A 26,703-nucleotide genomic window follows, 5' to 3' on the forward strand; every position below is an offset into this window, starting at 1 on the left:
AGAATATCCAAGTCTTCCCAATATGGGGAAGATGTAAAAAACAGATGAAAACACACATTTAAGGGCAAAGGCAGAAATACAGTGTCTGTCCCAATTCAGTGGGAGATGAACAGACAGCAAAGCCCCAAAGGGATGGACCTGAGGTCCATTCAAAAATTTTCTCTCTCTAGGATCAAAAGGAGGATAAAAGAGGGGTGCCTGGTTGGCTCAGTTGGTCGAACACACAGCCTTTGAACTCGGGGTCATGAGTTCAAGTCCCACCTTGGGTGTAGAGCTTACTTAAAAAGAAAAAAGAAGGATAGAAGCAAGAGAATAGGTACATCATGGAGAAAGTAAGCATGACACACCAGGACAAAACACACAAATCCAAGCAGGAGTGTCTTTGGGTTAAATAGAGAAATATCATGGAATGCCTTAAGGGATTACTATTTTAAGTCCTGCTTTGTTGAGCAATGTCTCAAATATATTATGTTCCCTGTTTACAATTGTACTTAGTTTGCATCCTGAAACCCCCTTCCACTCTTGCACCTCATTTGAATGGTTTTATGTTTTGTATTAAGATGAACAATCCAGGGGCATCTGGGTGGCTCAGTCGGTTAAATGTCCGACTCCTGATTTCAGCTCAGGTCATGACCTCACAGTTTTGTGAGTTTGAGCCCCGGGTCCCGCTCTGCGTTGGCAGTGCGGAGCCTGCTTAGGATACTCTCTCTCTCTCTGCCCCTCCCCCACTTGTGCTGTCTCTGTCTCTCTCAAAATAAACACTTAAAAAAAAAAAAAAGAAAAGTCTGGACTAGGAGATGAAGTTGTTATAATCCTTTACTCTAGTCAAGCGTGGGATAAAAAAAACTTAACTTGGATCTAGAAAAATAAAGGGAGACATAATCAGATTAAGAAAGGGTGAGGAAAGCCTACTGCCTTCTCATAGGCTTGAGTGGGATGTGGGATTTCATTTAGCTGGAGGCCACAGGTCCTCAAGAAAAATACTACCAAGGAAGTGAGGACTGAGCGAAGGTCCAGTGTTGGGCTTCGGTACTCTCTGCGTGCAGCCACGGTTGCATGATATTGTGTGTGCCCTCCTGTCCCAGCTTTAATTTATGCCGAGAAGGTGGAAGAGTTAAATTCAGGAGACAGTAAAAATAAGCGATGGTACATTCAGCTTCCACCCTTAGGAGACTCTTCCTTGTGTGAAATGCCTGGAGAAGCGAGGAAGATTAACAGGAAAAATGTTTTCAAATACAGACAATCCCCAACTTAACGATGGTTGGACTTATTTTTCAACTTAATGATGGTGTGAAAGCAATATGCATGCAGTAGGCACTGTAAGTGGAGTTTTGAATTTGGATCCTTTCCCGGGCTAGCAACATGCTGTGCAATCCTCTCTCACGGTGCTGCGCGGCGGCAGCCAGCTGGAGCTCCAGGTCAGCCACGCCATCACCAGAGTGAAGAACCCCTACCCTCACAGCCACTCTGTCTCTTACTTTCAGCACGGTACTCAATACATTACGTGAGATGGTCGACACTTGATTATCATTTGGCGGTAGAGGATTCTGCCCAAATGCAGGGAGGCTAATGCGAGTGTTCTCACCACATTTAAGGTAGGCTAGTCTACACTATGTGTTGGTAGGTTAGGCGTATTAAACGTATTTTCAATTTTGACTGAAACCCCATCAAAAATTGAGGAAGAGCTATAAAGAAACCTGCTGATAAAGCAAGATGGTCCACTTCAGAGAGGGCACATACTCTAATTGGTAGCAGAGAGAAAAACCTCGTACAGGTTTGTCATCAAAGTTGTTCCAACCCCAGAGCCACATGACAGAGAGCCGGAATCAAAGGTAAGAATTTAGAGTAAGTTGGAAAAGAACTTTAAAATCAATACTAGAATCAGAGTAAGGGTCAAATTAAGTTGTGGTTCAATGTTAATGAGTAGTGAGAGAAGTACCAAATTCTACACAGATCGTTTTGAAAATCTTGATTTACATGCTTCAACCTCAAATTTACTGTATTCAGCGCTGGTGCTTTCCTACTTTAGATCTGGGGGAAAAGAGACTAGAAATGTGCTGTGTTAACGGTGTCTATTGATGGCTCAGTATCTATGGGCAGTGCAACCGAACTTTAGTGAAATAAAAACACTTAAAATTGCAATCTGAGAACCCAGGCATATAAAATAATAACAGCAACAAATTGGCAATATTAATCCTTATCGGAGAAACTAAAATAACAGAAATTTAATTTATTTAAACACAAAAAGCAAAACAGAACATGCCTTTAATGTCCTCAGGGTCTGTACTGTGGGATAACTTATAGAAAAAGACTGTTGTGAAACAAAATTTTTGTACTACAGCGTTAGTTAAATCTCTGCTTGGTAATTTCCAAGACAGGCTTATAATCTAAATTTTACTCTGTGGTAGCACGTAGTTCCAGTGGATGTATGTAAAATTATAAAAAGGGACAGAATTGATTTCCATGGTCATTAAGTTATTAATGACTAACCTTATACCCAGGACAAAACCAAGGTCCTGAGGTAACTTTTCTTTTTAAAACTGAACAGCACAGAAATGGCAATCTTAATATTGTAGTACTCACAATGTTGTATGTTGTACAGATAAAATTAATTCTACAAATAAACGACAAATGATATGAACTAGTCTATTAAGGAGAAGACTATAGTGTTAACATAATGTTATTTCTTCTTTTAGCTCTTTTCTCTTTGGGCATTTTGTTTCATACTGGCACACCGGCACTGTAAGAAAATGGTGACACTCAAAACAGTCGCATATCTAACTTGTTAGCAGCCACCACAATATACTGGTGGGATAGTTACTGGACCAGAAATGGCTATTATGTGCATTTTAATTACCGATATTATATCTGCTTCAGTGGCCATAGATCAATGCACAACCAGCTGCATGGAAATAAATGTCAATTCATAAAGGACTTTAAACTTAGTCTCCAATTGAAAATTTTATAATCCAAACAAATCTATTATACACAATTTTTCTTTCACAACAGAAAACAAATTATTCAAGACTAAAATACAACCACGTGTAGAAAATCCATTGTGGTATGGTATAGAGATACTCAACCATCATTACTGAAACCTTAATCACTGACAACAATTATAAAAGCCACCCACTGCCAATTAAAATACTATAATACAGATGTCTGTAAATTTCTAGATTGTTGTTTGCAGAAATACTTTGATTGCTTTGTCAAGGCAGTCTTTGTGGAAGCTTTTAACTTTTGAAGTGAGCATGACAGCCTTGAATATCATGGTTTGCATTTAAATTCTTACAAAGATCCTCCTCACCCCTAATGCTTCTATTTTTGCAGAGTGTGTTTTTATCTCTTGGGAGGAAATTAATTCTTTAGAGTCCGTGAGTTCTTGGTGTGCAAATTCAAATGGACAAAGCATGTAGCAATACTTATACTAATACCAGGCAAATACTGCTGATAAGCCTTTATGATACGGTCCTACAATTATCTATTATTCATTTAGCGAAATTCCAAATTTATACATAAAACTAAAAAACCAAAACCACTACAACAAAAACAAACCCAACAACCGTACCACAGTTAGTTGCCACACTGAAGGAAACAGAATGTGCATAAAAATAAATTTTCTTCCTAGTTCCTGGGGATTGACCTCAAAATCTTATGTAATCATTCAACTCCCTCCAACAATGATTCTCTAGTTAAGTTTTTCTAATTTTCTATCACTTTCTGACCAAGAGTTGTCGCCAAGAAAAAGAAGGGAAAGAAAAATATTTTTTGAAGCTGGGGGCCAGAGAGGATGATAAAGACAAGAAAATATTAATTCTTTTTAAAAACCTTAGGTTTGCTGGAAAGAAACTTCCTGGTCTCCTCTCAGGTATTATTTTTGGCCCTACCCCCAACAGGATAGATGGCAGACAAAACTATGAAATTCCTGTCTCTTTGAGTTGGTGGCTGCATGCTACAATTACCAAGGAAACCTGAAAAATTTTAAGATAGTTGGCCTCCACCGTAGATCAATTAAAATCAATCTCTGGAGGTATTTTTCTTTTTAAAAAGCTTCCCAGGGGATTCTAGTGTACAGCTAGCACTGAGAACTATTATCTAGACAACAGAAGACAGAATTCCTTATGAGAAAAGGCCGAAAAGTGTAGACCACATGTGAGAAGGCTGTGAAATTTACACATGCTAGATGATGTCCACAAAGCCAACGAAACCACATACAGAAGCATCCTTACTTGCAGAGATGGAGGGAGCTGGAAGGAATCTAACATATCAACTCATTCTATGTATGTCAATCTGTAAATTGTAAAATGTACTATTATATTAGTATGCATGGATATTTTAAAGCATACACAAATTAAAAAACTTAAGGACATGAAATAAAAACAAGCATTATTTTAAGAGTAAGCTTTAATTTGTCAAAATTGTAAAATGCATTTTGGTTTGGTTCTGAAAATATACTATTCAATCTTCACATTCTGGATGCTTGTTTTTAGGTGAATTCCAAATTATAGTTGTTTTTTCTTTTAAACAGTAGCTTTGTACCAGCAATAGCTAATACAACTTAAGGTCCAATACATACGCAAAGGTAAGGATCACTACGTCAGTTATCTTCAACAAGCCTTCAGCCCCAGGCCTCGGGGGTGGTGGCAGCAGGGGACCTACAGGTTACACTTCCAAGAGTCCCCCGCCAGCTGGTTTCCAGCTGGGGCCCTGCCAATGGGAGAATGAAAGGAGGAGGAGGGGAGATTTTTGCTTTTTTGTGTGCGTTTTGTACACCTCCAGCAGCAGCAGCTTCGTCGTCTCTGGTAACCGACGCCCCTCCCCCTTTTCCAACTCCAGCCCTTGGTAAACCATCTGTAACCAATTCCCCACGTTAAATCCCTTCCTGCTGGAATATCTGGAGTTGTTTTTGTTTCCGTGATAGACACTAACTGAATCATCACTGATGACAGGGATGACAAGTCACATTTAAAATGATACTGCTAATTTCCTTTTTGGAATTCCAGGGCCAAGTTCTTGTCACGTCAGATTACATCATCATTGTTTCTACCTCACACAGTGACTGATAAAGAGGTCATTTTAGATAGAAGCGTCAGTTTTTCCACTTTCTTGTTCACATATATTTGCTTTATTAGTATATTATCTTTACAGGTAACTTTAAAAGCATTTGTTCATTTTTTAAGACTGAGTTTAACTAATAATAGGTACTATAATATAAACCTCTGAATTTAGCACCAAACCTAAAAAGCTGAAAGCAAATGAAAATGTGAGGTGCTTGGAAGTACCACTGTCAAACCATCAGTGTTATAAAATTCCTACTCTTCTGCTGAAAAATGACTAGCACAGGGACTGTGTGAGGGTGCTAGGGTCAATCCACAGTATTTCTAAAGCTCAATTTCTTTCCTTTATTACATGAAAAACAAGATAAATACAAGCTCCAATATTTCTCCCCTCACTCAATGGGCCCTCCCGTAAATCCTACTTTGACAAGCCATTATTTCCCAAAGTTTGCTTTTACAAACACTTCAGAGGATGGGGGAAGGTAAATTTAATGTTCAAATGCATACAAAATATAGACTTAAACCAATTCCAAGGTCCCTAATTTTAATATATTACAGTGTCCATTTTGAAGAGGATAACATAATCAGAATCTACAAGTTCTTTTAACACAAAATCATTTTACACAACTCTTTTTTTTCTTTTTCCCCAGAAGACTCTCACAAAATTGGTGTTTCAAAACTTTGAAAAATGTTGACCCACATGAACTGGTTTCAAGTTTCAGAAATGTAATGAAGATGTAAGGTACAAGAAAACCACTTATAGTGAAACCTAACAAGTCATACCTTACAGGTAAGGCAAGAGTTCTCAGGGCCAAGTCTTTCAAGGAAGGAACATTCTAAATTATAATTCTAATCATATATTCTTTTTGGCTCAATAAATGCTTCCTGAATGGCAAGTATGGTAGGTATTATATCCCAGATAGTTTGTGAACTAAAGAAATAAATTTCAATTTAATGTTTAGAATAGCTCCATGTACAAAATGGGAGCTCAAATATTTGGAAGTGATGGGAATCTACCCCCAAAACTGAGAGCACACTGTATATACTGTATGTTAGCCAACTTGACAATAAATTATATTTAAAAAAAAATTGGAAATGATTACATATGTGTTCTAGATACAGTTGACCAGGTTCGGACTACATGGATGTTTTCAATAAATACAATACTGTAAATGTATTTCTCTTCCTTATAAAAGAGAAACTATTTTCATAATAACATTTTCCTTTGTCTAGCTTACTTTATTGTAAGAATATAGTGTATAATACATATAACATTCAAAATATGTGTTAATTCACTGTTTATATGATCAGGAAGGTTTCCAATAAACAGTAGGTTGAGTTTTTGGGGAGTCAAAAGTTATACATGGATTTGAGTGTGGAGGGTGAGGTGGGGGAAGAAGTCAGTGCCCCTAATCCCCACATTGTTCAAAAGTCAACTGTATTTGTAAATTTATCTATGTGCCATAGGTGGGTGGAAAAGGTTCCAGGGGTAAATGCAAGGTGAGTTCTTTCTGATCAAATGCAGTAATATAGTTTAAAAAATATCTATGTCATTTTCCAACCTTTCAGTTTTTGTAGAAAATTTTTTCCTTACATTTATCTTTAAAATTTTATTCAAAGATCCTCAACTGTTACAATGAAATACCAGACTTCATGTTTACGTAGTTCGCTATGCTTGAAATGTTTGAAAACATTTCAACATTATACTGAATTTAAAATTTTTATTGAATGTCTTGATTATATACCCTCTAAGTCATTCTTGTTGAATTATGTTAATGCTTCTCGATCTTCTAAAAAGTCAAAGTCTCCTTCTAATAAAAATAACAAAAGCTTTACACTCTTTCAAGTTTATTTATTTATTTTGAGAGACAGAGCACAAATAGGGGAGATGGGCAGCGAGAGAGGGACAGAGAATCCCAAGCAGCCTCTGAGCTGTTAGCACAGAGCCCCATTAGGGGCTCAATCTCACAAATGGTGAGATCATGACCTGAGCCAAAAAGCAAGAGTCAGACGCTTTACTGACTGAGCCACCCAGGTGCCCGACAAAAGCTTTATACTCCTATAGTTGATCTTATACTATAATACTGAGGATGTTTTTAAAATCTACATAGGTGCCTCCATTCATTCTGATATACTCCCATGGGGGAAAAGAATGACTAAATATTCAAATAATGCAATGTGATAGATTATAGTCAATCTTTATTTTTATATAAACAAAATCTTTCCAAAGATTACTATATGGCTCATTACTATAACTACATTAGTACAATGACTCACCAATGCTATGACAACCTTAATGAAGGTTGACACCATGAACTGCCACTTAATGTTAAAAAGTCTTAAGGCAGATGTTTTTTATCATTATGGCCCAATAAGAAGTTCAGAATACAATGTATTCATACTTGTACTAAAAAGAAAATAATATAAAAACATCCTAAAAACATGAAATTAGGAATATGTCTTCTATACCTACCAGGTGGATATAGTGCCAATGCTGCTAAGAATATGAACTTTGATACTAGCAAAGTGCCAGCTCTGATTGATTTTTCTTTTGGTAGGAGATCATCATGGCTAGGTACTAACACTCCTTCCTAGCTTTCTTACTTTTCTTTATTCCAATGAAAAGCTTTACTGCCCACTGTAACAATTCAATCAATTCACACTCATTATGATGATTCCAACAATTCAAAAAGAGTTTATACAGAAGAAAATTAGGATAAAATCATTCTAGCTCCTACCGTCCAAAAATAACAACTGTTAAAGTATTTAATCTTAAGTTTGGACACTGGTTTCCAATCTTTGCCTGTCTTAAACAATAGAGAGAAACACTACTGTATATCTAGCTTTGGGTACCTGTCTTTCTATGATACATCCTTAGATACAAGACTGCTGGGTCAAAGGATATATCCTTTATACACAATATATCCTTTTACACAAATTATCAAGCTTCTCTCCAGAAAGGTTAGATCTCCTCATAGCTTATGGAAAGTATGGTCTTTTGTTGTCCTTACTGTGATAAAGAAGAAGCCAGAAAAGTAGACTTTTATTTACGTGTCTCAATCAAGAGACAACATAAAATATCCCTCTTGGATTATCAGACACTGATTCAGCCTGTTCTCTTCTTTTAATTTACGTTTCCCCTAAAGCATAACCAGAGGCTGTGAAATGAAAGCCCGGCTGGATGCAAATGAACTTTGACTTGCTTTACTTAATCCACATAGTGTAGCAATTTTTAAAGTCTGAATGTCTTTAAGAAGAGGCATGTGCACTCCAGTTCATCACAGTCCCTACCATTTCACCTTCAATTTCAGCATTCTGCTCACTGAAGATGCCTAGTTGGCTCTATAGGCGTTTGCTACCTCTCATGTAAAATAACTCAAATATCATAAAGTAGTGGTTTGACAGATACTAATCTGTGACACCTAAATCTGTATACTTAAGGGCAGTCTTAAAAAGGGATTCTTTCTTCCTAAATACTGTATATCTAGAGGAATGTTAAGCAACAAAGTAGGACACAAGATATCAACTGTTAAGTATTACTGCCCTTAACTTAGGCTTCACTGTATTTTCAGAAAATCATCACATTTTCCCTTACATCTCCAGTATTTCAAGACCCAAAATCCTTAGCCCTTTTAGTGTTGTTAATGACCTGCAACAACATTTAACAGCATAGCTCCCAAACCAGACTACCTGGGTTCAACGCCTGAACTGGTTAATTAGTGACTTGTGTGACCTCAAGTAAGCTAACCTCTCAGCTTGTATTAGTTACTTCAACTAAAATGAGGACAATAGTAGTAATTGCTTTCTAGGGCAGGTATGAAGACCAAATGCGTTATTACGAAGCACTCAGAACAGCGCCTGGTACACAATATGCATATTACATGTGTGTATATAGCATAGCACAGCATGGCATAGCGTAACATAACATGATATATATAGTATATACAAGATATACTTCAATAAAAATGGTTTACACAAGATATACTTCAATAAAACATATACAGGCAGTCCTCACTTTCCATGTAGTGTGAGACCATAAAAATGCCCATAAAAGTTGAAACTATGCAAAGCAATCTTTTTTTTAAAAAAATTTTTTAAGTTTATTTTTATTTGAGAGAGAGAGAGAAGAAGCAGGGGAGGGGCAGAGAGAGAGGGAGACAGAATCCCAAGCAGGCTCCACACTGCCAGCACAGAGCCTGATGCAGGGCTTGAACCCACAAACCACAAGATTATGATCTGAGCTCAAGTTGAGAGTTGGACGCTTAACCAACTGAACCACCCAGGCTCCCGGAAACTATGCAAAATAATCTTAATAATCAATGGGAGGAATTACCATTGTTGCAAACTTAAAATTTCTTCTCGATACATTAAAAAGTCCCATAAAGGTATAGAAAAGTGGGAAAAATCAAACTAATATTAAGTACACTGTAATTTAAAACATTGGAAACACTGAAAAATGAAGTGTTTTATTTCTTTGAAAAATTTATCAAGAGTATTTTGAACAGTGGTTGCCTTCTTCTCATTGTTTAACTTAGGATACACAGTGAACATCTTCTCCATGTTTGCCAAACTGTCATATTCTTTCCTCAGTCTAGATAACTCAAGCACCTAATAGCAGGTACCTGACTGCTAATGTCCTTTTAAAACCTAAGAGTCTACAAAACTTAAGAACAAAGACATAACAGAATGAAGATAGACATGAAGACTTACATTGTATTGATGATTAGCAACAGGCTTATAATTAGTTGTCACCACTTTGTCCAGTTGCTGTGATAGCCTTACAGGTTTGGAAGATTCTTCTATTTGCAATCTGAAAAAAAGAAGGCATTGTCAACAAACTTATTTATTAGAGGGAAACCTGAAGAGTTATTTCTATAATTCTTCTTACTCAAGAATACTTAATATATAAAAAAGTAACCTCAGAAGATATATTAAGCCTTAATATAATACTTCAAAAACACACTGAATGTGTATGACAATAATGCAGAAACCTGAACATAGGCTAAACATATAAACCATCTCATAATTCTACAATTTGCTTCTAATTTTACACTGTGTAGTCAAGTCTTAACTACTAAAACCAAAGAAACTAACCAGCTTTAAATTTCTGGGGGAAAAAATCTACCTGTAAAAATGAACTATCTTAATTATATGGCATTAAACTAATCAAGTGATTAATTCAAAATTGTATTCACTCGATAAAAGATAAAGATAATATGTTGACACTAAGGTCTAATGATTGCTTTATTAGACAGCAAGATATAGAACATTTCCGTCATCAAAGAAACTTCTCTTTGACAACACTGGTATAGAATGCATCTAAATTAAAATATAACTCAAAATACCACTTTTGGGAAAAGCTATAAACATATGACTTTAAATACTCTTGTTTAATAGAGCAGGAACTAAAAATAATTTTCATTTAAAATTTCTTTAAAAACACAACTCACAGTATAAAAAGTACCTATTTTTATAAAATTTTTATTTTATTTCTTGCATGAAGTTATCTATTTGCTTCTGCCTTTTTTAAGTATGGAACACCTAATTACTCAGAAGAATTTAGATATATACCAGTTGCTTTTTTAAATGGAAAAGTTATAAATATTACAGGTTTTGATTTTACTGTGATTCCCGAATTCGATATAGTAATTCCTGTGTTGAAACACACATATTTAAATTCTACCAGTTATTTATAAATCCCAGCATGGAGCATAGAGCCCAATGTGGAGCTTGAACTCATGACACTGGGATCAAGACCTGAGTTGAGGGGTACCTGGGTGGCTCAGTCAGTTGAGCATCTCACTCATGATTTTGGCTGAGGTCATGATTCCAGGGTCATGGGATCAAGCCCTGTGTCAGGCTCCGCACTGGGCACGGAATCTGCTTAAGATTCCTTCTCTCTCCCTCTGCCCCTCTCCCCAACTTGCGTGCTCTAAAATAAAAAACAAAACAAGACCTGAGGTGAGATCAAAAGTCAGATGCTTAACCCACTGAGCCACTCAAGCACCCCAAAATGATTATTTTATGAAGCGTAAGAAAAGTACTCTAGAAATATCTTTAGAAACTTACTGTATATATAACCATAAATCATACATACAATGTTACTTTGCTTTTCATGAGCCAAATATACTTTCTACGAACCAGGAAGAAAGTACTAGCTAGAAGTCTAGAAGGGGAGTGTCCACCCAAAGATGGACTTGGGCTTCTATTCCTTCAGTAGCCTCTCAACTGCTCTTGGACAAAGCACCAGCTCTTTCATATGAGTTCATGTCCCTCTGGGATCTAGTCCCTGCTTATCTCTCCAGCTTTATCCACATTCTCTCACATCTGCATCCGACAGCATGCAGCTGTGCCATGACCGGATTTTAGTATAAGCCTCTGGCTGGCAATCACTCAGCAAGTGTTTACTGGGTGCCTATCTCTGCCAGGCACCGGGTTAGAGGTTGGGAATGCTGCAGTAAAGAACAGACTTGCTACAGTGGAAGACCAGCATTAAACAAATGCTTACCTATAACTCATTAACTGCAGTACTAAAATGGAGCAGGGGACTGGTATTATGACAGCCGATTGCATGATGCTATGAAGTAAATATTAACCCCAGTGTGTGCACTTGAGGGTAAACTAGATCAGGACTGCTCATGCTTTTGAGAGGTGAGGCAAGGGGCACTTGAGTGGCTCAGTCGGTTGAGCATCCAACTTCGGCTCAGGTCATGATTTCATGGCTCTTGAGTTCAAGCCCCACGTCGGGCTCTGTGCTGACAGTTCAGAGCCTAGAGCCCGGAGCCTGCTTTGGTTTCTGGTCTCTCTCTCTCTCTCTCTGCCCTTCCCCTGTTCACACTCAGTCTCTCTCTCCTTCAAAAATAAACTTAAAAAAAAAAAAAAAAAAAAAAAAAAAAAGAGGTGAGGCAAAAAGACTGGGTGGAAATGACTCCTCCGAGCAGAGAAGACGTCTCGAAGTGACTAAGAGAAAAAAATGATTGAAGACAGGTGTAGGGATGTTTACAAAGGGTTAGAACTAGGTATGTATTACCCCTTGAGGCGGGGGGGGGGGATCACGTAGCAGCCTGTTTCTGAAAACCTTTGTGTTCTAATCCTAGCCCTATCCTTACCGGAATCAGTTCTCAGGGGTTTGGCCTCTGTTAAATGGTAATCTATCTGTTATGCTGCCACTAAATTGTCTTCCCTGTTTCAATCATTGCACCCCATAATTTGATCTTATGAGACATTCAAGGAGGGAGGCATGTACTAGCTCCTTCCTCCCACATTAAATGATTGTTCCCATTACTTCACAATTTGAAAATTCCTTGGGGTTTCAGTTTGTTTAGGTAAGTGTGTCTTTATAAGTGGTAACTTATTCCTGTCATACTCTTACACTTGAATTTATTTGCAGGCACTGCATTCTGATTCAGGTTCAGGTGGCATACTTTCCTTTCAATTCTAGTGCAACAGCTCTAAAAGCCAATGCTGTCATCCACAGAGGGTCATGCCGTTTTTATCCTCAAAGTATTTCATCTCTTAAATATAGAAAGGAAAACAGTGAATTAACTTTTTAAAAATAAAGAACTCATATAAAATCTTAACCTTCCTATTATGTATTTAAAATGTCAACTTCAAGGGTTTTAATTAAAAGGGGGTATCTTATGATTTAAGACTCAAAACGTTAATTTAGGCACTGAAAATATAACATATTTTTAAAGAACTAAGTCTTAAAATACTTTAATAAACCCGAATAGTTTAAAATAGGTTGGCAGGTTCTTTACCGAACATAAATAAATTCATCTAACATTATCTCATGAAGTGTTGAAACAATTTGCAACTCCATTTCACCACTGAACAATGCACTTAATTAAACATCAGGGACCTCAACATGCCTTCAAAGTCTTGGTTTATCTGGGTTTGCACAAAATAACATAATTTGGAAATATTTGGTTTGCAAGGTTGAACAGCAAAGTACACACAGAGGTTGTGGGCTGGACTGAGAGCAAAGTAAGAGCTTCAATGTCCTAGAGACTTAAAAAAAAATGGGTGTTAACTTTTTTCAGGAAAATTTTAAATATGGTGTTATTTTAAAGAAATTGGAACAGAAAAAGCATACCCTGTGATCATTTAGATGCAGGCAGGCCTTGTTTTACTTTTGTTTTATAAACCATTAAAAAAATACTTATTAGTGCTAATTACTATCACTTCAGGACAATTTTGAATATAGTACTTCCATTCTTAGAAAGCTCAATTACTAGTCTTTCTGGAATTATTAGCTAAAGAGCCAGTTTTACCTCTTACTTCTTCCCATCAAATTAAAAGGTCAAAGGCCACATGACCTAAGAGCTGAAATACTAACAAAACAGTAATAACTATAACAAGTAATAATAAACACCTAAAAGGCGCTTACTACGCACTGGAAACAGTGTTAAAAGCTTTATCTACATCACCTCCATCTCACTGTTTCTTCATAGTATGCAAAAATAGAACTGGAACTCAGATCCTTTTTTTTCTTTTACTCCAGGTTTCAAGCAGTTAATTTATAGTCCCTCACAGTATACAGTCCCTTCTATACAGTCTCCCAAAAGGCCAGATAGCAGAATAAAATCTCTAATTAAAATTTTGTTGAGTTTAGTTCAAAATAAGTAATTCTCCTTGACACTCATCAACCTGCCTGCAACAAGCCCAAACACACACACACACACACACACACACACACACACACACACACACACGCGAGCACATGCTCCTTTTCAACACTGAAAAAAAGACTCCTATTAAGTTAATGTCACAAGTCATTAGGCTACAATCATGGTCCATAATCAATCACCCTTATCACTTAAAGATCTCCTTCATTATACTTTATATAGATTTATGTACTATGCTGGGGATCGATTTTCACATTATTTAGTGTATTTCTGAAATATAAAATCCATGTTAAAAAAATAAGAATAGTAGCATAAGCATCTCCAAAATAATTTAAAAGATGAACACTGGCAGATTGGGGAAGAGAAGTCTATAAATTTTAGTCAACAGATCCTCTATTCAGTCTCCTTGGGAAGTACAGTGCTTCCCTTATTAAAGTAACAATAAATATTTGTTAAGCAAATGAAGAAATGACACCATTATTGGACAGTTAGATCATGCAGGGCAAGAACCACATTAAGAAATCCCACATTAATGCTTGATTTGATACATGCAGACTATTTTCATGACTAAGTGGAAAACCCTAAGTAACACCACCTTGGCTAATCTGGTTATCAACTGTAGAATTAAACAACTACAAAAAAAAAAAAAAAAGAAAGAAAAAAACCAAACACTGAACAAGTGTTTCCACCAGCAGCTGCCAATGTAGGAGTCATTTGTGTTACAGCTGTATTTGATTGCAACTTATGCTATTCTTAAAATGACAGGTTTCATAAAAGCAGGTGTATTTTCTAAGATTTTTATTTCATTTTTAAAAGGAGAAAGTAAGGGGTGCCGGGGTGGTTCAGTTGGTTGAGCATCTGACTTTGGCTCAGGTCATGATCTCGCAGTCTGTGAGTTCGAGCCCCACACTGGACTCTGCTGTTGGCTCAGAGCCTGGAGCCTGCTTTGGATTCTGTGTCTCCCTCTCTCTCTGTTCCTCCCCAGCTCACACTCTGTCTCTCTCTCAAAAATAAAGATTAAATTTTTTTTTTTAAATAAAATAAAATAAAAGGAGAAAGTAAGCAGTGAAAGAGGTAAACAGTGCCTCTAAGCGGGGAGAAGGAGGCTGACATTTGCAGGGTGAGAGAAAGAAAGATCTCAAGGCAAGGAGAAGCAGGAATAGCAGTGGAGCACCAGAAGCGTCTATGAGCGAGAGCACATACATTTGGCCCAACGTCAGATAACCAAAGGGAAGTTTCAGAAGAAAGCCCAGCTTGGGAACAGGCAAACAGAAGGCTGGGAGAAAGGCCAGGTGAGGTAATAACCAGGTGCACACTGAGCTGATTTACTAATATGAAAGGTTCTGGTGACATTTAACACAGTCCACTTATAGGAAGTTTTAAATATTCTGAGAATAGGAGAGGGAGAGCTTCTTGGAGGACCAGAGTAATGGAGTTATATCGTTACCTGGCAGGGCTGTTCAAAGGATTAAAGAGAGTAAATATGAAATTAAATAATTTAAGTGTCCCTTACAAATATTTACTATTCGTAAGCTTTATGAAAACACAAACCTTCCTTGTGTTCCTAGGGCCTAGAATAGGCCTGCAGGATAATTGTGTTGAATAACAAGTGAGAAGATAAAAGATGAGAATAAAAGTTTTAGGCTGCATTCAATCAGGAATGGTAATCTGGTTGTCAAATCATGAGATCTGCAGGAATATATCTAACATTTAGATCTGACATTTAAGAGAATAGGCTTAATAGGTTTAATTTTCACTCTGCAGGAAACAGACACTCCATATCTACTTACACTGTCTACACTGTCTAATATAGTAGCCACTAGCAAAATACAATTATTTAAATTAATTTAAATTAAAACTTAGCTCCCCAGGCACACCAACCACATTTTAAGCACTCAATAGGTACATGTGGCTGTTGGCCTACATAGTGGACAACACAGAGACAGAACACTTCTCTCACGGCAGAAAGTTCAACTGGAGAATCACAAAGTCAAATCTCTACAGAAGCTTGTCCAGTGGAGTAGGAAGCACCAGTGAGAGCTAGGGGCTGTGGTGAACTGGAAATAGAGCACCTGCTCCATCCTCAGTGGGCAGTAAGTCCTTAGCACTTACTTGTTAGTCTGTAGGAATACAAGCAGAGTATTACCAGATCTTCCAATTACTCAAGAAAACGCAGTCAGATTTTTAAGTGAAAGCATTTATTAAACAGTGCCAACTAATTCAATTTTTATAAAGGGCAAACCCTTCCCCTCCCCAAACGAAAACAAAACCCTCAATACCAAAAAACACATATACTAGCTCTACCAGGCCACTAGTTAGCAGCCCTCAAACATCTATATCCCAGGGGTTTTGTTTGCTTTTTGGAAGCAAAACAGCAGCAAAGAATTAAGAATTCTTTACTAGAAGCCGGGAAGTCATGACACAAGTAATAACCACTTGCATAAAGACACCAGTTTTGTTGAAGGACCAGCCATTCCCTCCACCTCCAATCCCACGCCCCTATCCTAAGGAGAATCCGGGAGCTGGCTGAGATGCTCTCCTAGATTGTTGCTAAGGGAGTGCATTCCAGCCAGTAAGCAGACTAACAATCGAAAAATATCTCCTAAACAATACAGAAATTAGACAGTTTTCGGCTCTTTATAAAACTAGCAATTTCATATGATTCAACCTAACCGCTCCTGCTAAATGACAGGCTTAACACTGAGTTGAATTCTTTTACACGAGAAAAGAATTCAAATCGCTAATTAAGTCCCAGCATAATGGTGACTTACCCATGATCATACCGTTTGTCAGAAGCAGGGCGGGGGGTAGGGGGGAATGTATGATACCTTGTCCAGGGCTCTTCACCTGTATCACAATTACATCTTAAACATAATGAAACAACCCAGATGTCTTTTCGAGTTGATAAGCATATACTGTCCCAATTTAAAATGTTTATAGCTATTTGAGAAAATATCCTATGTCCCAAAATATGTCCATTACATTAGCTAGCAAGGTACGCAGAAGGGGCCTACACTCCTCAAGGAATGATGACTCACACTTGGACTTTGTTTTCTCCTAGATTCTGGTTAGAAACAACAGTCACTGACAAGCTTTTGGTATGTGTTGAGTAAGGTAAAATAAATGACTTAGTGTAATGAAGACATTTTGTAAGGATCTTGTTCTTGTTTTCTAAATTACTGCCTAATTTCTATTTTTCACTGAAACACTACAAGACTGTCAATCTATTATCAAATTTTCACTGCTCCAGGAAGAGTGTGTCACCAGCATTTCAGAGAGTATCTATCGCTGCTAAACAGTACAAAGTCTCCACTCGACAGTCCAAAATATAAATATCTTGCCTCCTGCCAAAACATTTCCACTATCTTACATAGTTTATCCTTTCATATTCTTTCCTTATGTAATATATTTATTATCTTAAACTTGAAGGCAAGTTCATCCAGGGGATACCTTTAACTTAAGCAGTAGCATTACTTCTAAGTCACCAGAGCTCTGGTTGAATGCAAGTACAAAAGACACCCAAACTGTTGTAGGAAGGGGGCCAGGAAGACAGCGCACACAACAACAACAACAACAACAACAACAACAACAACAACAACAACAACAACTTCTTATGAATCTAGAAAACAATAGGATGTCTAAGGTTTGCATTGCTTGAAGATTTTGTTCAAATAATTATAAACTATGGTCACTTGCAACTTATCCATTATAATTTTTTTTTCCTTTAGTCTAAGTTAGGCATGCTTTTTTAATACCATCTCATGAAAGTAAATTTCTTTTCACCTTGGAAAGTTTGGATTTCAATTTAAGCGTGTGATGGGGAAGCAGGAAGCAGGCAGAAAGGAAAGAGGGGACAGAAGGGAGGATAGCTTTTATTGGGAGAAATCCTCTGCTACTTACACTTTTTTTTTTTTTAATGATTATTTATTTTTGAGAGAAAGACACACACAGAGTGCGAGTGGGGGAGGGGCAGAGAGACAGGGAGACACAGAACCCAAAGCAGGCTCTAGGCCCCATGCTCTCAGCAGAGCCAGATGCAGGGCCTGAACCCATGAGCCACAAGATCATGACCCCAGCCAAAGTCAGCGCTTAACTGACTGAGCCACCCAGGTGACCCTGCTTATACTTTTCCTTTTAATCATATACTCTAGTCACTATTTTAGTACAGGCAAAAAGTAGAAATATATGAGGGGAAAAGAAAAGGTTACCTAAGCAGGGACCATTTATTACTTCTCAATACAAGATCAAAAACTAGCTACTCTTCCTATGGTAGAAGTGAAATTATCCTAAACTTCAATGGATGGTGAGTGACAAAAATAATTCTACTTCATTCTTTAAGAACTTTTCATTTTAGGGGCGCCTGGGTGGCTCAGTCGGTTGAGTGACCGACTTCAGCTCAGGTCATGATCTCACGGTTTGTGAGTTCGAGCCCCACGTTGGACTCTATGCTGCCTGCTCCGGATTCTGTGTCTTCCTCTCTCTCTGCCCCTCCCTTGCTCATGTTCTGTCTCTATCTCAGAAATAAATGAACATTAAAAATTTTTTTTTTTTTTTTAAAAAGAACTTTTCATTTTAGGGGCGTTTGGGTGGCTCAGTTGGTTAAGCATCCAACTCTTGATCTTGGCTCAGGTCGCATCTCATGGTTTGTGGGATGGAGCCCTACACTGGGCTCTGTGCTGATAGCGTGCAGCCAGCTTGCAATTTTCTCTCTCCCCCTCTCTCTGCATCTCTTTCTCTCTCTCAAGATAAATAAACATTAAAAAAACCCAAAACGTTTCATTGTATTCCCCTTCTTCCAACTCCAGTGAAAGCAAAAAGCCTAAATAATTTGGTACAGTTCCCAGGGGTGTGGTCAAAAGCTTATCTATCAAAAGGTCCACTAATATTTATAACTCAATATTCAAAAGAGCAACAAAGAACTATCTTTTGTATTCAGATTCATACAAATATCTTGCATTAAAAAAAATTTGAGAATAAAATCAAATCTTTGGCATTTGCAAGACCTTGAACAATGCTTAGCCTAAAAAGAATGTACCATACCATGCATGATATGGTAAGATCTGAAACCAGACTCCGATTTTAAGTTCTAGTCCTACCACCAGGTCTGACCTAAGACAAGTTAGTCAACCTCTTTGACACCTTTGTGACTTTGTGGGGAAAAACTGAGGATTATAACAACAGAAATAAGGGAGATAATCTTTACAAAACACTTCGAATAGCCATTCGACAGTATGCATTCAGTACATGGTAGCTATTATTGTAATTACTGTTATTACTCAAGTAACTACACTGAACAGAAATGTATGGGAGTTATTTGAAGACAACTTTTAATAATTATCTGATTTAGCAATTTGAATTTAAAGCCAAGACTTAGGGAATCTGTGTTTATCCTTTATTTATTCTAATAGGAGACATTTGGCTACATCAGATTAAAAGCACTTTCTTTGATCTCCTCTGATGTTTTCAAGGATAAGAAAATTTCTTCCTTTTTTAAATTTTTTTTTTTTAACGTTTATTTATTTTTGAGACAGAGAGAGACAGAGCATGAACGGGGGAGGGGCAGAGAGAGAGGGAGACACAGAATTGGAAGCAGGCTCCAGGCCCTGAGCCATCAGCCCAGAGCCCGACGCGAGGCTCGAACTCACGGACGGCGAGATCGTGACCTGAGCTGAAGTCAGCCGCTTAACCGACTGAGCCACCCAGTCACCCCAAGAAAATTTCTTCCTAAATGCCATTCGGCTGCAGGTAACATATGTAATGCTCACAGAAGTGCTAATTAAAAAAACTAATTAGGAGTGCTTGGGTGGCTCAGTCGGTTAAGTATCTGACTCTTGGCTTCAGCTCAGGTCATGATCTCATGCTTCCTGAGTTTGAGCCCTGCATCTGGCTCTGAGCTGACAGCACAGAGCCTGCTTGGGATTCTTCCTCTCTTTCTCTCTCTCTCAAAAGAAATAAACGTTTGAAAAATAAAAATAAAAAAATAATTATAACCTAACCACAGCATCAAAAGACATACAAATATTGTAGCTTACAGTTTTGGGTAACTATGCATCTGATTTTTAAAATTCACTGAATTAGGGGCGCCTGGGTGGTTCAGTTGGTTAAGTGTCCGACTTCAGCTCAGGTCATGATCTCACAGTCCGTGAGTTCAAGCCCTCAGTCGGGCTCTGCGCGGACAGCTCAGAGCCTGGAGCCTGCTTCAGATTCTGTGTCTCCCTCTCTCTCTCTGCCCCGCCCCTGCTCATGCTTTGTCTCTCTCTCAAAAATAAATAAAAACATTAAAAAAAAAAACTATTAAGATTCACTGAATTATTAGATGTAGTCAAATATTTTTGGATTTCATCTTTAGGGCACTCAAATCAATGTCTCATATATGACTTCCAACCAGTAGTGACTAGAATATGTATCTAAGTTGAACAAAAGTAGAAAACTACATTTGAGCAGAACATCGCTTTAAGTTATACAGAAAATTCATAACCATTCTTAAACTAAGTCTCAAAAATTATCTTTCCCTGTCTTCCTCATTATATGATTCAAGGAGGTTTTATAATTTTCTTCCCAGAGGACAGGGCCATCTTTAGAAAAACTGCAAGGTGGGTACAAATGCATGGAGTAACTGTTTTATTCCTCACCTTCCCTTCATTGTGTCTATTTTACTTTGGCTAGTGTCCCTGTTTTTCCTCCTTGACCTTTTGTTGTTTTTCTCTCTATCTTCTATCTAGAGATTATTATTTCAAATACATTATTTTACCCCAATGACCAAATAGGCAAATGCCTCAGGAAATATTAAGCAATAACACTTAGGCCCCTTTCTACCCTGTAACCCCTAAGGATTCATTTAGATTTTCATATCTGAAAGCATGCTGTGCCCAACACTTACCTATAATGACCCTCATAAACTTCTGTGCATGCAGTGGGTTAATTTAGCATTTAGCAATCTTCCTGACACCACCATTTTACTCATGCAACTCGGGTTTCACCATCTATTTCTTCTCCCAGATTACTTAGGAAAACAGAACATGAGTTTTGCCTAAGTACTAGTTCTAGAGAGTCCTGCTGCTTAAAGGCTCCCCCTACCAGCTAAGTAATGGACTTCAGCCTTCTGCTTCCCAGCAGATTCCCCACGTACAGAGTTGAATGACTCAGAGGAATGACTGGATGAGAGCTGTAGGCCAAGCAGTCACCATGGCAGTTCAGTGTGATATACTAGGGAACTGCCAAGCCCTTGAATATTCTCGAATCACATCATACACGTCTTTTTTTTTTTTTTTAACATTTATTCATTTTTGAGAGACAGAGTCACAGCGTGAGCGGGGGAGAGGCAGAGGAAGAGAGGGAGACACAGAATCCAAGCAGGCTCCAGACTCTGAGCTGTCAGCAGAGACCGTGACGCGGGGCTTGAACTCACAAACCATGAGACCATGACCTGAGCTGAAGTCGGATGCTTAACTGACTGAGCCACCCAGGCGCTCCACATCATATACATCTTGATTGAAAATATTTAAAAAGAAAGTATTTAATAGGATGCAAAAGTTCTCTCTTTTCATTAAAGACTGAAATGTATTTATTAGTTTAAGGCTGCAATGTGATTTTAAGAGCTTCAAGTCTCACATAGGTTTTACTTTTGTGGATAAAATTCTTTAAAAACTAAAAGAAAGGGGCACCTGGGTGGCTCAGATGGTTAAGCCTCCAACTCTTGATTTCAGCTCAGGTCATGATCTCATGGTTTAGGAGATTGAGCCCTGCGTTAGGTTCTGTGCAGACAGCATGAAGCCTGCTTGGGCTTCTGTCCCCGCCAACCTCTGCCCATACCCCCGCTCACGCACATGTGTGTGCTCTCTCTTTTAAAATGAATAAGCTTTAAAAAAAAAAAAAAAAAAGGCAGTCATTACAGAGGCCTGTATATTAAAAAAAAAAAAGAAGACAAAAAACTAAAAGAAAAATTGTTAGAAATTGCCATTAATATAATAAAAGCAACTCCGTTTCATAACAGAAAAACTAATAACGCTTTTACGTTCACCATTTTGATAAAGTGCTGGGAATAATTATTACACTAAGATTTTCTCTTTTCACAACTTTATCTGTTCATGTTGCCAGTCCTCTCAGTAGACATTCAACTCCATCTACTATTTTGAAAGCTCCCCAAACTGCTTATCCACTGACTGATAAATAGGATTCGGGTTTGGTATTATTTGATGGGGAATTCTACAACAGACAGAAAGTTCCCTGTCCATAATGCAAATTTTCTTTTACATAAAACCGATGGACAGATTTACTAAGAACCGAGTCTATCATTTTATGAGTGTAACACAAATTTTTTCTTGCTATTAATAGAGGGAGGAAAGCATTATAGAAATGTTTTAATCTGGGTTTTCTAAATACATAAAATACCACCCGGTTCAATTTATACCTAGGATTTTTATAACTGGTCTCAGTACAAAGACAACACACTTGCATACAGGAAAAGGGTTTCTAAACAACATGGGAGTGAAAACATTCCTGATGCTTTATGGATTTAGACTCTGTGTGTTATTTTATTTGCACTGTTAGCTCTACTTGAAAGCAGCTTCGTCTTATAGTCACCTATTTAATAGCCTATAATTCCCACAAAATATTAGGGATATCAGGCTATTCTTCATGTAGCTCTGATTAGTCACAGAACAACTGCTATTATGGGCCCAAAACAAATGTATAAAAACGTTTTCTGCATCATCAACGTGCAGAGATGATACAAATTATTACACAGGCCATGATGCTTATTTGAGAGTGATGCACAAAATCCACTTCTTTTGATATGATAAGCTGGGCAATTTATCTTTGTAAATGTCACTCTGGTAGACCTCTTTGGTGAGGGGGAATATCAGTAAAAGGATGATGAGGATGAATACCAGTAAGAAATCATAAACTCCTATCTATATTATTTTTTCCTTTGCGGTAATGGTTCTATACAAGCTCTTTTCCCCAGTTCCCTCTAGTGAAAGCCAGCTGTGTCCATGGAACAGTCCAAGGTAACACACTCAAATGGCAACCAATCCTATGACTTTGGTTTCCTAGCACTGTGTTAGGCAGGAACAAATGAAAAAATATGTATGTATGTACATATATGTACGTACATATTTGGATGAACACATTTTAAAACACACCCATGTTATATTCCTCCCAGCTCAATATTTAGAGCCAAGAAAGAAATTAATAGGATCTGAGCTTGCTGTATTTTTATACAGATCAAAATGAGACTATAGATGACTAAAGGGAAGTGGGCGTCTGTGGGTTTAATTCATACACGAAGTAGGGGTTAAAGTATGGAGTATGTTTGATAAAAGCAATTTAGATGTGAAATGAACTTGGTGGTTTAAGTGAGCCTTTACATCTTTTATAACAGATGGTACAGCAACAATCTTTACATCATTTAAGATTAAATCAGATTCTTGAAACTATGAACTCTATCACCACGAACAAGCTACACTATTTTCTCCAAATAACGTTCTGTAAGGTGCGAGTTAATACTATGTGATTTCTGAAGGAAACACATTTTTTTTTAACGTTTTTATTTATTTTTGAGACAGAGAGAGACAGAGCATGAATGGGGGGGGGGGGGGCAGAGAGAGAGGGAGACACAGAATCAGAAGCAGACTCCAGGCTCTGAGCCATCAGCCCAGAGCCTGAGGCAGGGCTCGAACTCACGGACCACGAGATCGTGACCTGGGCTGAAGTTGGACACTTAACCGACTGAGCCACCCAGGCGCCCCTGAAGGAAACACATTTTAAAAATGAAAATAAATTTATGTAACTGTTACTTTAAGTAGTGACTAAAGGAACTTAAAGTGGATATGTAGAAGGGGAAATGAATGAAGTAATGTAGTTCAAAGAGGCTGACCTATCAGAAATCAGACAATAAAAGATGGGAAAAAATGACTGGGACAAGAAGTCCTTTCCAGTTTTCATATTTGTTATACTATAAATTTAAGGCTTATAACCAGAATTATTTAAAATAGTTTAAAGCTAAGCACCCAAGATTTTCAAGCAGCCCCAACTGCTAACCTTCAGATCAATTCCTTTGACTCCTAAAAATATTTAGGTTAGGGATTAAATAAGCTGCTTATGGTGATAGAAGCAATGTTTCTCTAGCCAGTCACTGTGATATATACTGCAAGTATGAATCATTCTTCCAAATTAAAATTTCTATGATCCTATGACTACGTGATGAGTGCCAACAGAATACACCAGTGGGATCAAACAACTTCTATTCAGCAAATTTAAAAATTCCATTCTGCAAAATTTCAGTTGCCTCTAAGTAGAAATCAGCATTATTAGCTGCGTATCACGTCAAGCTGTAGGAAACTACCCAGGCATACACTAACCAAAACACTGTTGCTATGGTGACTAAGCAAATATAGCAAATGGCTACTTCATTAGCAACTCCATGAAACTATAAATGCTGGAATAATAGATGGGAAATGTCTGACTGTATGTGGCCACCAACGTGTGCTGAGACTCAGAATTTTTGAAAAGATAAGGTAAATTTCAATATGCTATTTTAGCAACTTTCAAAAAATTAAGAAGAGAGATTCTGGTGCTAATTAAAACCAAATCAAGCTGGGGCGGGGGCGGGGGGGGGGATTACAGAAGGAGTGGTAAGGCTCAAGGGAGAGTATTCCATTTAGGACCAGCTGCTGTGATGCGGATATTGATATTAGAGACTGCGAGTCATTTAGACTGTCCTTTAGGACAGCAAAGCGAGAAAGAAGGACTCCCTATTGATTCACTCTAGGAGACTTTCCACTGTGAATGGGGTTGCAGGCCATATGGTCTCACTTTCTCTCCATCAAGAGGATGAATAGAGGGGTTGAAAGAATTCTGCACATGCTTCAACTTGGAAGAATTCAAACTACTCTTACTCCAACCTCATAAAAACAAAGGCTATAAACTAAAAAAACCCCAAATGCTTTTTCCTCCCCTCATAAATTTACACCGCCACTAAGAACGTTTAGTTAACACTAACTATATATGGACTAACCAAATATATGCTTATATTTTAGTATCTGCTGAATGTTATTAGTTATGTTGATGTCATCTTGTTATAAAAATGTCAGTTATGGTACATAATCACATTAGTTATATAAATGATGCTAGTTACACTGTGACCTTTTTTGAAAATTTGTATTTATTTATCTTGAGAGACAGCATGTGTGCATGCTCCACATTATGATCTTCTGATGACACATTACCACAAAAATAAAGTCCTAGTTGGTTGAGTGTCTGACTCTTGATTTCGGCTCAGGTCATGATCTCATGAGATCAACCCTCGTGTCAGGCTCTGTGCTAATGGCACAGAGCCTGCCTGAGACTCTCTCCGTTTCTCCCTGCCCCACTCCTGTTCTCTCTCAAAACAAATAAACAAACATTAAAAAAAAAGTCCTAGTTCAAAGTAAGGTATTACAATTGTAAGACATTTAGCTAGTTATGTATAGCACATTGTTATGAACAATTATAGCAGCTTAAGACGGACAAGTACATTGGCAATACTGGCTCAAGTTAGTTTAGTTTTTTGCTTTTGTCTTTTTTTTTTTAAGCAAAACTACCATTACGAGTAAAAAAGCAATATACAAAACTGTCTGACTTCTATTAAATATTAAATGTGATGCCTGTTTCTGTCTTGCTTTGATCAGTATAAACATCAGCGTGTAAAAGCCGTAGTTACTAAGTACCTCAACTTGTCTTCCCAAATTTCTATTAGGATCTTCTAATCCTCGGGACTTGGGCACACTACACAATAGACTCTTCTCTTACTTCTATCTGAAAGGCTTTCTCATCAGCACTGCTTAAGACATACAAATGCATATTAGAATGACCTCTCCTACCATACTCAAGCACCCAACCACACACACATCGCCATTATTAAACTTTTACTACAATTTATTAATGTATCTATCTTACCTTCCTTGTCAAAATGTACAGTTCAAAACAGTACTTAATTACGTGTTCTATTCCTATTTTTTCTTAAATGTCTTTTCTAGTTTTGAGAGAGTGAGTGAGCACAAGCGGGGAAAGGGCAGAGAGAGGCAGACAGAGGATCCGAAGCAGGCTCTGTGCTGACAGCAGAGAGTCTGATGTGGGGCTCAAAGTTGTGAACCATGAGATCATGACCTGAGTCGAAGTCAAGAGCTAGATACTTAACTGACTGAGAGCTACCCAGATGCCCTGTTCTATTCTAAAACAAAGAGATGACCAAAAAAAATTCCATACATCACTATGTTTGCTCTTCTGACCAGGTTCCTTTCTGCCCTTCAACATTTTGATGTTTACACATAAATCTCTTTCTCACCCCATCTTCATTCTTCCTCACACTGTATTATAAACAGTACCTCCAGCTTCTTCTAAATATGTATGTTTACACTATCTTCTCACCAGCCACCTTCCAACCCCAACAAAAGCCACTATTTCAAAGGGATATCACATCTCTACCATCTCTCAACAGACTGTCAGAGGCAAGTCACACTGTATCCCACAAGTGCCTGTTCTTAATTAACAGAGAAGACAAACATACAAAGAGGTAAATAACAGTGTACAGGAAAAGCTGCAATGGAGAGATGAGTAAAGTACATGGGGAAGATGGGGCAATTGCCTGGAGGGGTAGAGGAAGGCTTTTCTGGGGAGGTGAAGGCCTAGTTAGGAGTTTGTTGTACAAAGTGAGACAGAAAGAAGGTGGCAAATTCCAAGAATGGAGGTGGGGGAGGGAGAAAGAGGAAATAACGGAGGGAGAAGAAGGAGGGAAGGCAGAAAGGGGAAAGAAGGGAGGGAGGGAGGGGAAAAGAGGTGAAAAATAAGTGTTTAAAGGTTGTTAGGTCAGGCTACAGAAGCTCTTCTAACCAAACTTAGCTGTTAGCAGTCATTTGTTGAAACAGGGAACTACAGAAAAGGGGTCACTTTATTTTTATTATTATTATTTTTTAACATTTACTTATTTTTGAGAGACAGAGACAAAGCATGAGCGGAGGAGGGGCAGAGAGAGAATCCAA

At 37.8% G+C, this 26,703-nt stretch overlaps 1 protein-coding gene across 5 annotated transcripts in view; it reads right to left on the reverse strand.

The window, feature by feature from the left end:
* Nucleotides 1-26,703, reverse strand: part of GTF2F2 (general transcription factor IIF subunit 2) — a 201,090-nt gene that overhangs the window by 18,885 nt on the left and 155,502 nt on the right. For all 5 annotated transcript variants that reach the window (XM_042974418.1, XM_042974472.1, XM_007085381.3 and 2 more), the window contains one exon: nucleotides 9,768-9,867. In XM_042974418.1, the coding sequence (XP_042830352.1) occupies nucleotides 9,768-9,867 (100 nt within the window). The remainder of the gene's footprint in view (nucleotides 1-9,767; nucleotides 9,868-26,703) is intronic.

This window comes from Panthera tigris, chromosome A1 (genome assembly GCF_018350195.1).
Source record: "Panthera tigris isolate Pti1 chromosome A1, P.tigris_Pti1_mat1.1, whole genome shotgun sequence".
NCBI lineage: Eukaryota > Metazoa > Chordata > Mammalia > Carnivora > Felidae > Panthera > Panthera tigris.